Below are 14,059 nucleotides of genomic sequence, written 5' to 3'. Positions count from 1 at the left end.
CTAGTTTTAATTATTAAAACAATAACCAATATTTTCATTCCACCATTTCTGATATTAATGATGAATCTCTTATTAGAATGAGAATGAAAAAAAAAGTACTTTGCTCATTGCATTTGTAATTAGAAAAAGATATTGCTTATGAAATTATAATTTAAAAAAAATTAATTTATTTGCATCTGCCTTTTAAAATAGAGATTTAATAATTTTAATTTGAAAGAGAAATGATATATTCACTTTTTTTACAAATTATTTTATACAAATTAGTGTGGCATCGTATAAGAAGTTAACCAAAAATAACACAAATCATACAATTTGATTTTGTTATTTTATATTTTCGGCAGCAATACCTATAGTTGGTATTACATGAAACCTTAACAAGCAAAATCTATCCTTCACTAGCTTCGAATTTTGTGATTGTTTCAAGAAATCTTAGATAGTTTTTTCTCATTTCCCTTCTTGAATTATCTTAGTGAGTTACGATGGATGGGTAGCATGAAAATATGTAAGATAAATATAGACCTATAACTTTGGCTCAGAAAATTCATTGTTTGATTAGGGTTTGAATCTATCCCTATCTAGCTTCGAATTTTGTGATCGTTTCAAGAAATCTTAAATAGCTTTTTCTTATTTTCCTTCTTGAATTATGTTATTGAGTTACGATGAATGGGTGGCATGAAAATATATAAGATAAATATAGAGCTATAACTTTGGCTCATAAAATTTATTGTTTGATTGGTATTTGAATAGATTCAATCTCCTACCAATGGACACGGAATGTTTTGGTTTTATCCAAACAAAACCATGAAATGAACTTGAGGGGTTGCAATTCAAAATACACCATAAAATACACCAAATTGGCCCTTAGTTTTTATCGCAATTGATGTGGTAAATGATGATTTATAATCCAAATAGTGAAATTCTATTAGTGGCTTATTAATTGGAATACATATCCCAATTGAATAAGTATAACACCACTCTTGTGTATATTAAGCAGAAGTGTTTATTATGTGTTTGATTATTGAATCTAATCATAATACCGCTGCGGTTTTTTTTTAAATCTTTTAGACTCTTACGAAGGAAATAAATGAGATCGAAGATTAATTAGATGATTTCAAATACATAAAATAAACAATAAGCCAGCCATTTTATAACTGGCATAATTTAAAAGTGTGACATAATATTACACGATCGTTTGTAACTAGAATAGTTGCCTATTTATAGCCTACGCTAATTGTGTAAATCACTTGTAAGATTATTTTTAAAGTCAACCACTTTATTCAAATCTCACATAATTGGGCCATGATATTTCATTTCAAGCTAGATTTTGGTCCAATTTTCCAAACTCAGCCCAACTAAACTACTTATGGGTTCACAATTTAATATTTAGTCCTCACACCCATTTAAAATCCTTATAAAACTCTAAATTTGGAATTACAGTTCTATTACTTGAGGAAATTACATAAAAAACACAAAATATAAATTCAATTAAATTAATGTATTTTACAGCTACAAATCATGAACCCTCCGTCATTAAATGATATAATTAATTTTTTTTAAATAAAATAATTTTGAGGAAATAAATAATAAAGTATATACCATGATAAGATTTTTATGAAAAAAAAGATTATTTTTAAAATTTAATTAAACTCTATTATAACCTTTTGTCATTTTTCTGTCATTTTCATTCAAGTAAGAGTTATGTATATAACAAGTGGGGTTTCATAAGAGTTTTAAAGGAAATTATCATTGTATCACCTCTATTTTGCGCTATGTTAACCTAACCACCACAAAATTCTAACGTGATCTTTGCACCACTTTTCTTTTTTAATTTATATCAATTAGCCACTTTTGCACTAACACCGTTAAATAATTTAAATGAAATAATAATTTTACCTCTAAATAAATTAAAAAATCGTTTTATTTTATAAAAGCTTAAAAAATAAAAAATTATATTATAAAAATACCCCAAAATTTAATAAAAAATAAATCCCAAGTAGAGGTGCCTAGCTAATTTTTATTACATTTAGATTTTTCAAAATTTTAATAATTATTGTTTGTTAAAAATTATAATTTTACAAAATTTTATCAAAATAACTGAATTTATTATTAAAAAATAAATCCAAAAATCTTAGTAATTAAGGGAATTTTTATTAAATCCCAAAATTTTGTAGTTATTTTTATAATTACAATTTTTTATTAAAAATAATTTTTATTAAAAATAAAAACTATAATTTTGGGATTTATTTTTAATTAAATTTAGGGGTATCTTTGTAATTATAATTTTTTTATTTTTCAAAGTTTTTATAAATAAAATGGTCTTTTAATTTATTTAGGGATAAAATTGATATTTTATTTAAATTATTCAACGGTGTTATTGTAAAAGTGGCTAATTGATACAAATTTAAAAAGAAAAATGGTGCAAAAAATATGTTAGAGTTTTGTAGTGGTTAGATGAATATAAGATAAAATATATGTGGTATAATAATAATTTTCCGAGTTTTAAAGAGGTGTTTGGAGCTTCGCTCTTTAACAATTCAACAATTATAAAGGGTACAATCCAAATAGCCATGTCGTGGGCTTGGGCCTGGGCTTGGGAAAAACCTACCCAGCCCATCAATTTGGCGTCCCTCCATGGGGGAGTGCCGAATGAGTTTGTTGCTTAGTGTTCATGCAATTCTTGTGATTCTGTTTCTGTCCTGCCTTGCTGCTTAAGAAGGTCTATAAATTATACTGGCCATCGCCACATTGTTTCGAGTATCTTTTGCTACTCGTTTTCAACTCTATCACTGTGAATGCTGTATGTGAAAATTGGAGGGAATTAAACAAACACATTAACATACTCTCTTGTTATTGTTTAATTTCCTCCAATATTTCATGTCCGCCCTTCACTTGTTTATACATAATAGATGGAGCTTTTGTGATAAATACTGGCAATTGAAGGTCGAAAATTGGAAGAAACAAAATAGATTCACTTTGTTCAATGACAATCTATTTAGTTTTCCCTAATATCCAATCATCAGTTTTGACTCAAGATTCTGGCTTCTAGCTTACCATAAATAATACACATATTGTTAAGTCTATTATTTTTAGAGTTGGTATCTTATGGCAAGTTTAGTTAAATTGGAAGTTTATTTATTGCATATCTTGTAATAGAATTAATTTATTAATCCCCTAATTTATTGAGATTCCAATTTATTAGGAATATTTATTTCCTAATTTAATTAGATGTCTAATTTAGTAAGTCAATTAATGATGAGATTCTATAGTTGGCTCATGAGATCTATTTAGAGCAAGAAGTTGGTTCAAATAGGAAGTTTATTAAATGTTTTAGATATTTTTTAGGAGACAAGTAAGGCAAGAAGATCATATTTATTCATATTCAGATTCATAGGAATTATAAGAGGAAAAAAACTCTTATTTGGAAAGTATCTAAGTCTTTTAAGACTTGCTATTTTGGTGAAACCTTAGTGCCTATATAAAGAGAAGTATTTCACAATTGGAGGAACGCACAACACAGAGCATAAAGCAGAGAACCAAAATTCGGCCTCCTCCCTAGAGAATTCAGATTTGGCGCATAATGTTGTGTTGATTTGTTTTCTTATCTTTTTTTTTTTAATTTCTGTGGAGAATTTATGTGGATCTTGGATTACTAGACGTTGAAGAATTGCTATTGAACAATTTGCGAAGTGCTTTGAGGATCGTGGATCAAGAGGGGTAGCAATTATTCATGAGAACCAGATTCAATCAATTATTCATGAGAACCAGATTTAGTCTAAGGTAGAGTAAATTATATAGTGATAAACTGTAAGTGAGAGTCCTAAGTTTGGTAAATTCATAGGTTGTAACATCTCAACTTAGTGAATTGATTTTCATCTGGGTGTGGTCTCGTTGATGTATGATTGATTAATCCGAACCACTTTAAAATCTATGTGTCATTTATTTTCTGCATTTTATTGTGTTTTTGAAAAATTAATTTTTTTGAAGCGGATGTGAACAGTTGCGGGCGAACAGTAACGGTGAATGGTACAATGAACAGTACTTCTGAAAAATTAATTAAGTAATTAATTTTTTATTTTTAATTGCCTACATTTATTTGTGATAGATCTAAATTCTTTTCACATATGAACTTGCTGCAAAAGGTAAGAAAATGAAGAAATTGAATAGATTATGTCTAAACAAAAAATATTAGTATTGTTCTGTCCATTCTAGCTATTGGGTTTTCTGCAAAATCTTTTTCACCTGCCTTAAATTTTTGAATCAGCGAGTTCATACATATCTTATGCTAGAATTATTGTTCATCGTCTCTTCATGCTTCAGAGAATATAATTAAAGACGTTTGAGACATAATATTCCCTTCGAAGGCGTAAAATTGCATAGATGCAGCTCCAATTAGTGAAATGATCTAAATAGGCTAGAATCCCAGTCATTCGCAAAATATCTCTCAATTTCAACCAAATTAAGTTTTGCAATAGGTTTGAAACCTTGACTGAATATAAATTGGTTAACTACTTCCAATGCAGTCTCAAAATCATTTTCGTTGGCATTAGCTGATTCGCCATCTTGATCAGAAATATACACCGTAAAATTCAAAGAATCTGAGGTTCTTTGATCGAAATTTGAAATTATCTACATGCAAAAAATAACAAGTAATGCATTATAATGTGAATGTTACACTAATTAATTACTAGAACATGCAATAGATGCCCTAGTGCAATTGAATGATCAATAATGGACTAGAAGCCCAAGTGCACGAGACCAAACCCAATTGGGGAGCCCAATCATCAGAAACCATGAAGAGCTTTCGTGGTTTCTGTAAAAATGCCATTTCATTCCGAGAATTAATGGTGGGTACTCGGCAGAAAGTGGTGCAAATCATGCTCAATGTTAATGTAATAATAACATAACATTTCCGAGTGAGATTACCAATCAACAACTATAATCAAACGGTCATTTTACCGACATCTATATAAAACAGCAAAGTTTTTGCTTAATCATTATGTCTTCCCTAACATGATAGTTTAATTTCCACTCTTAATTACTTCAAGTTTTAAACCCTCTTTCAGGAGACAAAAGGAGACACAAAATGCATGCAGCACAACTTGTTACATTAATTTGGATATACGTGTTAAGCAACTGAATGATTTTAAAAAGGTACCACCACATATTAAGGTTCTTTTTTCCTTTTTTCCTTCTTCTCTTCCTCTAGTTGCTTCAAATACATGAAATAAAGGAAGCAGTCAGTGGCTCATATCTGATGTAGGAATTGAGCCAAGAGTAATTTCATTAGTCAGACTTTTATGACAAAAATTTCAAGAGTGGAAGCTGTGGAAACTAAAGTTGGTGAACTGATGAGGGATAGCTCTCAAGAAGTTGATAAATTATGTCCGGGAGGCTGCTGTTCCAAGAACTGCAAGTCAAGCTTCGAGTTCGGGAAACGAGTGGCTAAGACGCTGCAGCTTGTGAATAATTTAATGGGTGAAGGAGCTTTTGATGCGGTCGCTGAGAAGGTACCGCCGCCTGCAGTGGACCAGAGGCCTTGTGAACCAACAGTGGGTTTGGAATCAACATTTGATAAAGTCAGGAGATGTCTTAGAGAAGAACAAGTGGGAATCATTGGCCTATATGGCATGGGGGGAGTCGGAAAGACTACTCTGTTAACAAAATCAACAACAAGCTTCTCGGTGCACCAAATGATTTTGATGTTGTGATTTGGATGGTGGTGTCTAAAGATTTACAGCTTGAAAAGATTCAAGAGAGAATTGGGAGAAGAATTGGTTTTCTTGACGAATCATGGAAGAATGGAAGTCTTGAAGACAAAGCATCGGATATCTTCAGAATTTTGAGCAAGAAGAAGCTTTTATTGTTATTGGATGATATTTGGGAGCGCGTTGATTTAACTAAAGTGGGTGTTCCTTTTCCCGACCCTGAAAATAAATCCAGGATAGACTTCACAACTCGTTTTCTTGAAATCTGTAGTGCAATGCAAGCTCACGAGTTCTTAAAAGTAGAGTGTTTGGGACCTGAGGATGCATGGAGATTGTTTCGTGAGAATCTCTGAAGAGATGTTCTCAAAAACCATCCAAACATTCCTGAACTAGCCAGAAGTGTGGCTCAAGAGTGTGCTGGTTTGCCACTTGCACTCATTACCATCGGTCGCGTAATGGCTTGCAAAAAGACACCTCAAGAGTGGCACTATGCGATTCAAGTTTTAAGAATATCAGCCTCAGAATTTCCAGGTATGGGAAAAGAAGTGTATCCTCTTCTAAAATATAGTTATGACAGCTTACCTGATGAAACAATACGATCTTGTCTCTTATACTGTGGTTTATTTCCTGAAGACTATAGAACTCGTAAAAGTGAATTGATAGATTGTTGGATTGGCGAAGGATTTTTAGATCAATATGATAGAAGTGGAGCATACGATGAAGGATATTACATTATTGGTATTCTTCTTCATGCATGTCTCCTGGAGGAAGAATGGGGAGACATAGGAGAAGAGGAAAGTGGATAACATGTTGTAAAGATGCACGATGTGATCCGTGACATGGTGTTATGGATAGCTTGTAAAATCGAGAAGGAGAAGGAAAACTTCTTAGTTCACGCAGGTTTTGGATTAACAGAAGCACCGGAGATACAAAACTGGAGAAATGTTAGAAGAATGTCCTTGATGAAAAACAAAATTGAGAATCTATCAGAACTCCAACCTGCCCTCACATTCTTTCTTTGTTTCTTAGCGACAATAGTTTGAAGATGATCGCAGGTGACTTCTTTTAATTTACGCCTTCTCTCAGAGTTTTCAATATGTCAAATAATCATTTGCTATGGAAATTACCGTTAGGAATTTCAACATTGGTTTCACTCGAACATCTTGATTTATCCAGTACGGCCATTACACATTTACCAATTGATCTACAAAAATTAGTAAATTTGAAATGCCTGAACTTGCAGTACATGTATAATCTCAATCAATTTCCAAGGCTGGTGATTTCTGCATTTTCAAAGTTACAGGTATTGAGAATGTTTGATTGCGGTGGTTCCAAAATTGAAAGATTGAAAAGCAATGTTCTGTTTGGGGGTCATCAAGTTTTGGTGGAGGAATTGATCGGCATGAAATATTTAATGGCGGTGACCATCACCTTGAAAAGGTTGCAAGCTCTCCAGGAACTTTTGATCTCCCAGGAATTGCAAAGATGTACTCAATTTCTTTTCCTCCGATGCTTTAACGATTCAAAGTCACTCGATATTTTCTGTTTAGCATGCCTACACAATCTCAATAAACTTTACGTTGCTGGTTGTAAACATTTGGAAGATTTTCAGATGATTATACAAAGATCATCAGTAAACCAATTAGCCCATGGTTTCCACAGCCTTCACACAGTCAAAGTAGGCTTTTGCTTCAAGTTGAAGGACTTGACATGGCTCGTTTTTGCTCCAAGCCTCAAGTCCATCGTTGTATTAAGCTGCTGTGACATGGAGCAAATAATCAAAGCCAACAAATTGAGTCAACTTCATCATCGTCATCAAGAGAGGAGGAAGAGTGTTTTTGCAAAACTCCAATTTCTTAGCCTGGAAAATCTAAGAAATTTGTGTTGTATCAATTGGGAGGCCTTGGCCTTTCCAAATTTAAAGGAAATTAGAGTTGAAGGATGCCCCATGCTTTTCAAGCTTCCTCTCGATTCTAACAGCGCGAAAGGGTGTAAAGTCGTTATCAAGGGAGAAGAAAACTGGTGGAAAAAGCTACAGTGGGAGGATCAAGACACTCAAGATGCTTTTCTTTCTTGCTTTAAACCAGCTGTTAATCAGAGATCTTGGTGCGAAATTTTGAATTGACTTGTGGTAGCAGTGGGACAAACCCTTGTGTTGTTGTCATGTTGTCATTTGTTTGTAATGTTACAAATTTTTTCTTTTCCAATCGATGAAAAAGTACATGATGATGACCAAGTTTTAAAAATCGACTTTAATAGTTATTATACCAAGTTAACAACATGAGATGTGATGACGATTTAAAAAATTAATGGTTTGAAGCAATATTTGACAATGAATGAAGAAGGTAAGTTGCATTTATTTTATATATATAATGATAGGAATCTTTATTTTTTCTATACGGACACGTTATTAAATTATATAGTTTAATAATTAATTAAAAGGATTATGTTAGATCGCATAGTTTAATAATATATCCGTATTTTTTTAAAAAAAAAGTGAGGGCACCTACCTTAGTTAATGAATATATATATAAATTTTCCAATCCATGATTTTAAAGTATGGAAAAATCCAAACAAACTTTTAATGTATTTAGTTTTTGCTAAGTTATGTCTTATGCAATATGTGACCAGCGGGGTAAAAAAAAAATTCTAGGAATAAAAGAAAAAAATTAAGATTTCTAATTAGCCCCCATTAAATCTATTAAAATTGACCCTAAAAATTTATAAACTCACAAAATTTAAACTTTAACTTTTAGAATTATAAAAGCCTACACTATAATTAAAAATAATGATAGCTCATCACCACAAATATTTTTCTATTCTTGAAAATGCGTCAAGAACAATTATAAATGTATTAGCAAATATTTTATACATTCAAAGTTTTAGTTTTAAAATTTTACTATTATAGAATCTAGCCCCCGATAAATTATTTTTCTAGATCTGCCACTGCGTCTTATCCAACACGATAATTTAATTTTCATCTTTAACTATTTTCACCCCTCTTGTTAGCGAGACAAAGGTGACACCAAATATACATACAACATTACAAAGGTATCATACTCATTACATATTTACATGTAAAAAGATTAGTTTCAAATTACTTCTCGTGAATTATCTATCTTCAATCATCCCTCTTATTTTTGAAAATCTCAATCTACTTCTTATTTTTTTAAGAAGACAAAAAATAAAGAAAAAATTCTTTGACCCACTTTCATTTTTTTTCTTATCTTTTAAATAAAAATGAGATAAGTTCATGGTTTCAAAAGTAAAAGGGATGATTTGAAGAAAAATGAAAGGTAATCCAAAATTTACACTATTAAATTTTGGTATGACATGCCAGCAATTGAATTAGGCCAAAGTGCTAGCACCATATTTTTAATTTTCTTTTCTAGTTGCTTCCAAATGTAATACATGAAAAGGAAAAATACATGAAATAAACCAAGTGGTCCTTAAACCATTTCAACAAAATTTCATCATATACTTGACCATTGTTGACTTGCAATTAAAGCTGGATTTTGGTCCAATATTACAAATTCAGCCCAATTAAATCACTGATCTAACAATTTGATTCAATGCCCGTACAATGTACATGTGCAGACATTTTTAGAAAGCAATTTAATTCTGTATGTGCAATGTACAATTTCACGGACGAAGGATGAAAAGACAGTGGTCAACAAGGACGGATACAGAATAGGAAAATTTCAAAGGATGATTTTGTAAAAGACTTTACTTTCTTTAAATTTTATTAAAATGTCCCGTTTGAGTTTTTGAAAATATGAAAACGCCCAATAATTTTGAAACATTTCAACCTGCTCCATGTGTAAAAAAACCCAATTCTTTTGTTTGGTGCTCTGCGGCATCACCATAATTGGCGGCGAGTCTGGCGACATATCTCAATCACATGAGGTTGTTCGAATGACGTTGCCCCTGCTGCGTCATCGCATGCATATACCACAGGGCCTACGGTTCAATCTACCGACCCATTTTGAAAATGAATCAAATAATTTAAACAACTATTAATTTAAATCAATTTAATTGGTTTTTTTTTTTTCCAGGTTGTGGCAGTCGGTAAGAATTTATTTAGATAATATCCACGTGACTTAGACTTGTACAACAGGAGCAATGATAATTAAACAGAAATCACTACCGAGCTTCTACTATCTGATCTTGCATCTTCTCTTACAGAAGTCAAAATAATTTTTTCTTTAGTCCGTCAAAAATTTTGCCCACATAGATATAATTTTCTAGCTATTCCACTGATTATATATACACATATGCCAACCTAAAGAGATAAAATGCTGACAAAAATAATGATAAACTAATACTGGTCTACTTTTTTTTTTATCAAGTAAATAAATCGTTGCTAATTTATTACTGTTTCTACAAATAATTTATCAAATTTTTTTTTTGGGGTCAGATATCATTTTGTGACCTTTCACCAAGTAGGGACCTTGGAACAGACCCATGTGGCAAGAGTAGATCGATAGACAACATAGTTTACTATTTATGCTTAATTTACATATCCAAATTCCTAACAGTATTCTGCTACCTAAGCTGGTGGATTAGCAGTGATGGTAAATTAATTAGTTAGTATTTTTGATTGATTAGATTAGAGTCTATTAGATACTTGGCCAAGTTGTTCACTGTCACTCCCGTTTGATTGGATTGCCAAAATTATCCCATCAAATGCCAAATATGTACTGTGTTGTCATATCAATTAATTATTTAAGTGGGATGTGGATCCTCTTCTGTTATCTGGTTATCCTCAATAGACATTGCTGGCTAGCTAAGCGATTAATAATATTACAACTAAGTTGGGTTTGGATTCTTTTGTTTTGTGTATTCTTGGGAACTTTGTCAATGGTCGGTAGTCGGCGAGAATTTAGATAATATCCATCTGACTCAACCGACTTTTATACTAACAATATTCTTCATATCATACAAAAAGGTATCTTCCCCCTTTTTACTTGATATGTAATGCTGTCGGTACGTGTCAGCAGTTTCCATCATTTCCCTCCCACCAGGCTCTGTACAAATAGAAGGAAGGCATTATATCACCACTCACCAGCACCTTGATTCAATTCATCAAGAAACTGCTGACAAATTATATATTTTATGATTGGCAAATTATATACTATACAAGCTCTTACTCGTCGAAGATGGCTGCAGCAGCCACCACCCACATCAAGCTTCTACTATCCGACCTTGCGTCTACTCTTCAAAATGTTCCCTCGGATTATATCCGGCCCATTTCCGACCGCCCAAATCTCACCGATCAAGCTCACATATCAGACGGTTCAATTCCGCTTATCGATCTCCAGGGCCTTTATGGTCCTCGCCGCTCTGATATCATTAAACAAATTGGCCAAGCATGCCAGCATGGTGGCTTCTTTCAGGTTATATATACATATATAGCAACTTATAATCTGTTTCTTGTGAGGATGATTGCATCTTTTAAAATTGCATCATATAGTATGTATAGAGAATTAAAAGAAGCGGACATACACACCTTAGAATAATTATAACAACTTGTACATTAGAGCTAGTCTACCTTCTTTTTTAATTAAAGAATTAAACTGGCACCTGTTGTTTTTATCAGCAATCTGTCAAAATTTTTTTGTCTCATTGCTATATGTTTCATTAATTAGTTATCTTTCATATTAATTACATGCTATGAAATAACAATTTCCAGGTGAAGAACCATGGAATTTCGGAGGCAATGATCAATAACATGTTGAGCATTGCAAGAACATTTTTCAAATTGCCAGAGAGGGAGAGGTTGAAGAATTACTCCGATGACCCTTTAAAGCCGACAAGACTGTCCACCAGTTTTAATGTCAAGACTGAAAAGGCGTCCAACAGGAGAGATTTCTTAAGGCTTCATTGTTATCCACTTCAAGATTACGTGCACGACTGGCCTTTGAATCCTCCATCCTTCAGGTACATATAATTAATAATTATTGTATTCATTCTTATGTGTAGACGTCTGCATTTTACAGGATTAATGCTAACCCCGATGATTCATTTGTTGACACTTGACAGGGAAGATGTGGGTGACTACTGTACTAGTGCTAGAGGGTTTGTGACAGGGAAGATGTGGGTGACTACTGTACAAGTGTTAGAGGGTTGGTGCTAAGGCTGATTGAGGCCATATCTGAGAGCTTGAGGCTTCCGAGTGATTATATAGACAAGGAGGCATTGGGCAAACACGGGCAACACATGGCTTTGAACTACTATCCACCATGTCCTCCGCCTGAGCTTACATATGGACTGCCAGGACACACTGATCCAAATCTAATAACTATCCATCGAGCGGTGGTGAGCCGCGACAAGGAGCGCACTCTTGTACCGATCATTGCCGAGAACCTGCATTTGATCGCCGATGTTGACAATGAAGGTGCTGGGAATAGGATTTACAGGAACACATTTGCCGTCTCTGAGGACCTGCAATCCAGGGACATCATCCTGAAGAAGAATAGTTATTAGATTTGGATCAGTGTGTCCTGGCAGTCCACATGTAAGCTCAGGCTGAGGACATGGTGGATAGTAGTTCAAAGCCATGTGTTGCCCGTGTTTGCCCAATGCCTCCTTGTCTATATAATCACTCGGAAGCCCCAAGCTCTCAGATATGGCCTCAATCAGCCTTAGCACCAGCCCTCTAGCACTCGTACAGTAGTCACCCACATCTTCCCTGTCAAGTGTCGACAAATGAATCATCGGGGTTAGCACTAATCCTCTAAAGTGCGGCCGTTTCGCGGCATATCCATTCCAACGTTCTATTGTCCATCGCCTGATGCTGTGATAGATCCTGCTAAGGGTTGATTGACCAAGATCACCCAGCTGTCTATAGAGATTTTACATATGCTGAATATTACGAGAAATTTTGGAACAGGGGACTTGCAGCTGAGTGTCGCTTGGACATGTTCAAAGCTTCATGAACTGTTTGATCTTGTCATTACCAATGTATTTGGAGATCAAATTTCGATCAAAAACTCTAAATAATTGACGATATTTCATCTGTTGTCAATCATTTTATTTTATGTATTCCATCCATTTCTCTGGTGAACTTTAGTTCATCCCTCAGTTAGAGTGACAATCTTCAATTTAACTCCAAAAAATTTTTTAAAAAATCATCATTTATTGTTAAGCAGACAAAAAAAAAAAAATCATTAGTACTTATAATAATCTTTCGGGGTAAATTGAAATTTTCACCCTTTAACAAGTAAAATCTTTTTATCTTGGAACAAATTGAAGTTTACCCATTTCTTTATATATGTATACTTAGCTTTGGACCAATAGCAAATTAATCTTAGCTTTGGACCAATATCAAATTAATGGTATTTAGTTAAATTAAACATTTATAAAATCCCAGTTTCAGCTGAATATCGATCCTTTTGTTTCACCAGACTAGTTGAGAGAACAGTACATATACTAATTAACAAGCTTCTGGATACATAATCTCAATAAGTAGATAAAATAAAACTAGAGAGCTTTCAATTATTAGGAAATGTTAATTAATGAATTATTTCAAAAACCCGTTTTTCTTGATGAGGTTCCAGTAACTGCTTGACATGCAAGCAGACCCTAATGCTTTCACAATTGACTACAACTATAACAAATCTTAAGGATCTCACTATTGGTTACAAGATTCTCTACCAATGACTTTAATAAACTGTTTCACACAAATTCAAGGAAACGAAATGATATATTCATTTTTTTTTTACAAATTATTTTATACAAATTGGCGTGGCATTGTATAAGGAGTCAAATAAAAATAACCACAAATCATACAATTTGATTTTGTTATTTAATAGGGAAATTATCAGCCATATACCCTTAAATGACACCCGTATCAAAGGTGTGTGAACACTTTTCAAGTATATCACTCGTATAATCTAAGTTGACAAAACACTTCTGCCGTCCACCAATTCGTTAACTTCCGTTTGCAAGCGCTGACATCATAAGAGTGACGAAACTTTGATTAAAAAAAATGAAATGCCATCCCATTTATCGGATAATTGTTAATAATTGCTAAAAAAAACTACTTTACAAACAAATCTACTCCTCCAAAATTTAACCAAAATTTTTTAAGATCTACTCCTCCAAGTTCCAACTAGAAATTTTTATGATATAATATGTATAATTGTAAATAATATGTTGTTAATAATCTTTTATGGTATAATATGAATATTTTTTATAGATAATTGTTAATATTATGTACCATTAATAATTCATTTTTTTAATAAAAAAATGTATTGTTAATAACAAAATAAAAAAATTATGTAATGAAAATTTACGTTAATTTTTGGGGTAAATTTATATTTTTACCTCATTTTAAGTTTTAAGGGCAAAAT

The 14,059-nt window shown here is 32.7% G+C and overlaps 2 protein-coding genes and 1 pseudogene across 2 annotated transcripts; 2 read left to right on the top strand and 1 right to left on the bottom strand.

Moving 5' to 3' along the window:
- Positions 1-5,297: 5,297 nt before the first annotated feature.
- Positions 5,298-6,511, top strand: LOC18036673 (annotated as a pseudogene).
- Positions 6,512-10,629: 4,118 nt separating this feature from the next.
- LOC18037201 (protein DMR6-LIKE OXYGENASE 2) lies at positions 10,630-11,841 on the top strand. The gene is made up of 3 exons (XM_024181127.1): positions 10,630-11,101; positions 11,398-11,645; positions 11,748-11,841. Exons 1-3 carry the CDS (start codon positions 10,865-10,867, stop codon positions 11,839-11,841), a joined length of 579 nt encoding a protein of 192 aa, XP_024036895.1. The 5' UTR covers positions 10,630-10,864.
- Positions 11,842-11,999: 158 nt separating this feature from the next.
- Positions 12,000-12,422, bottom strand: LOC112096905 (protein DMR6-LIKE OXYGENASE 1-like). Its single transcript, XM_024181126.1, has one exon. It carries the CDS (start codon positions 12,420-12,422, stop codon positions 12,000-12,002), a length of 423 nt encoding a protein of 140 aa, XP_024036894.1.
- Positions 12,423-14,059: the final 1,637 nt, after the last annotated feature.

This window comes from Citrus clementina, unplaced genomic scaffold, assembly GCF_000493195.1.
Source record: "Citrus clementina cultivar Clemenules unplaced genomic scaffold, Citrus_clementina_v1.0 scaffold_7, whole genome shotgun sequence".
Taxonomy (NCBI): Eukaryota; Viridiplantae; Streptophyta; class Magnoliopsida; order Sapindales; family Rutaceae; genus Citrus; species Citrus x clementina.
Note: the sequence above shows the minus strand (reverse complement) of the source record. Positions and strands in the feature narration are given on the sequence as shown.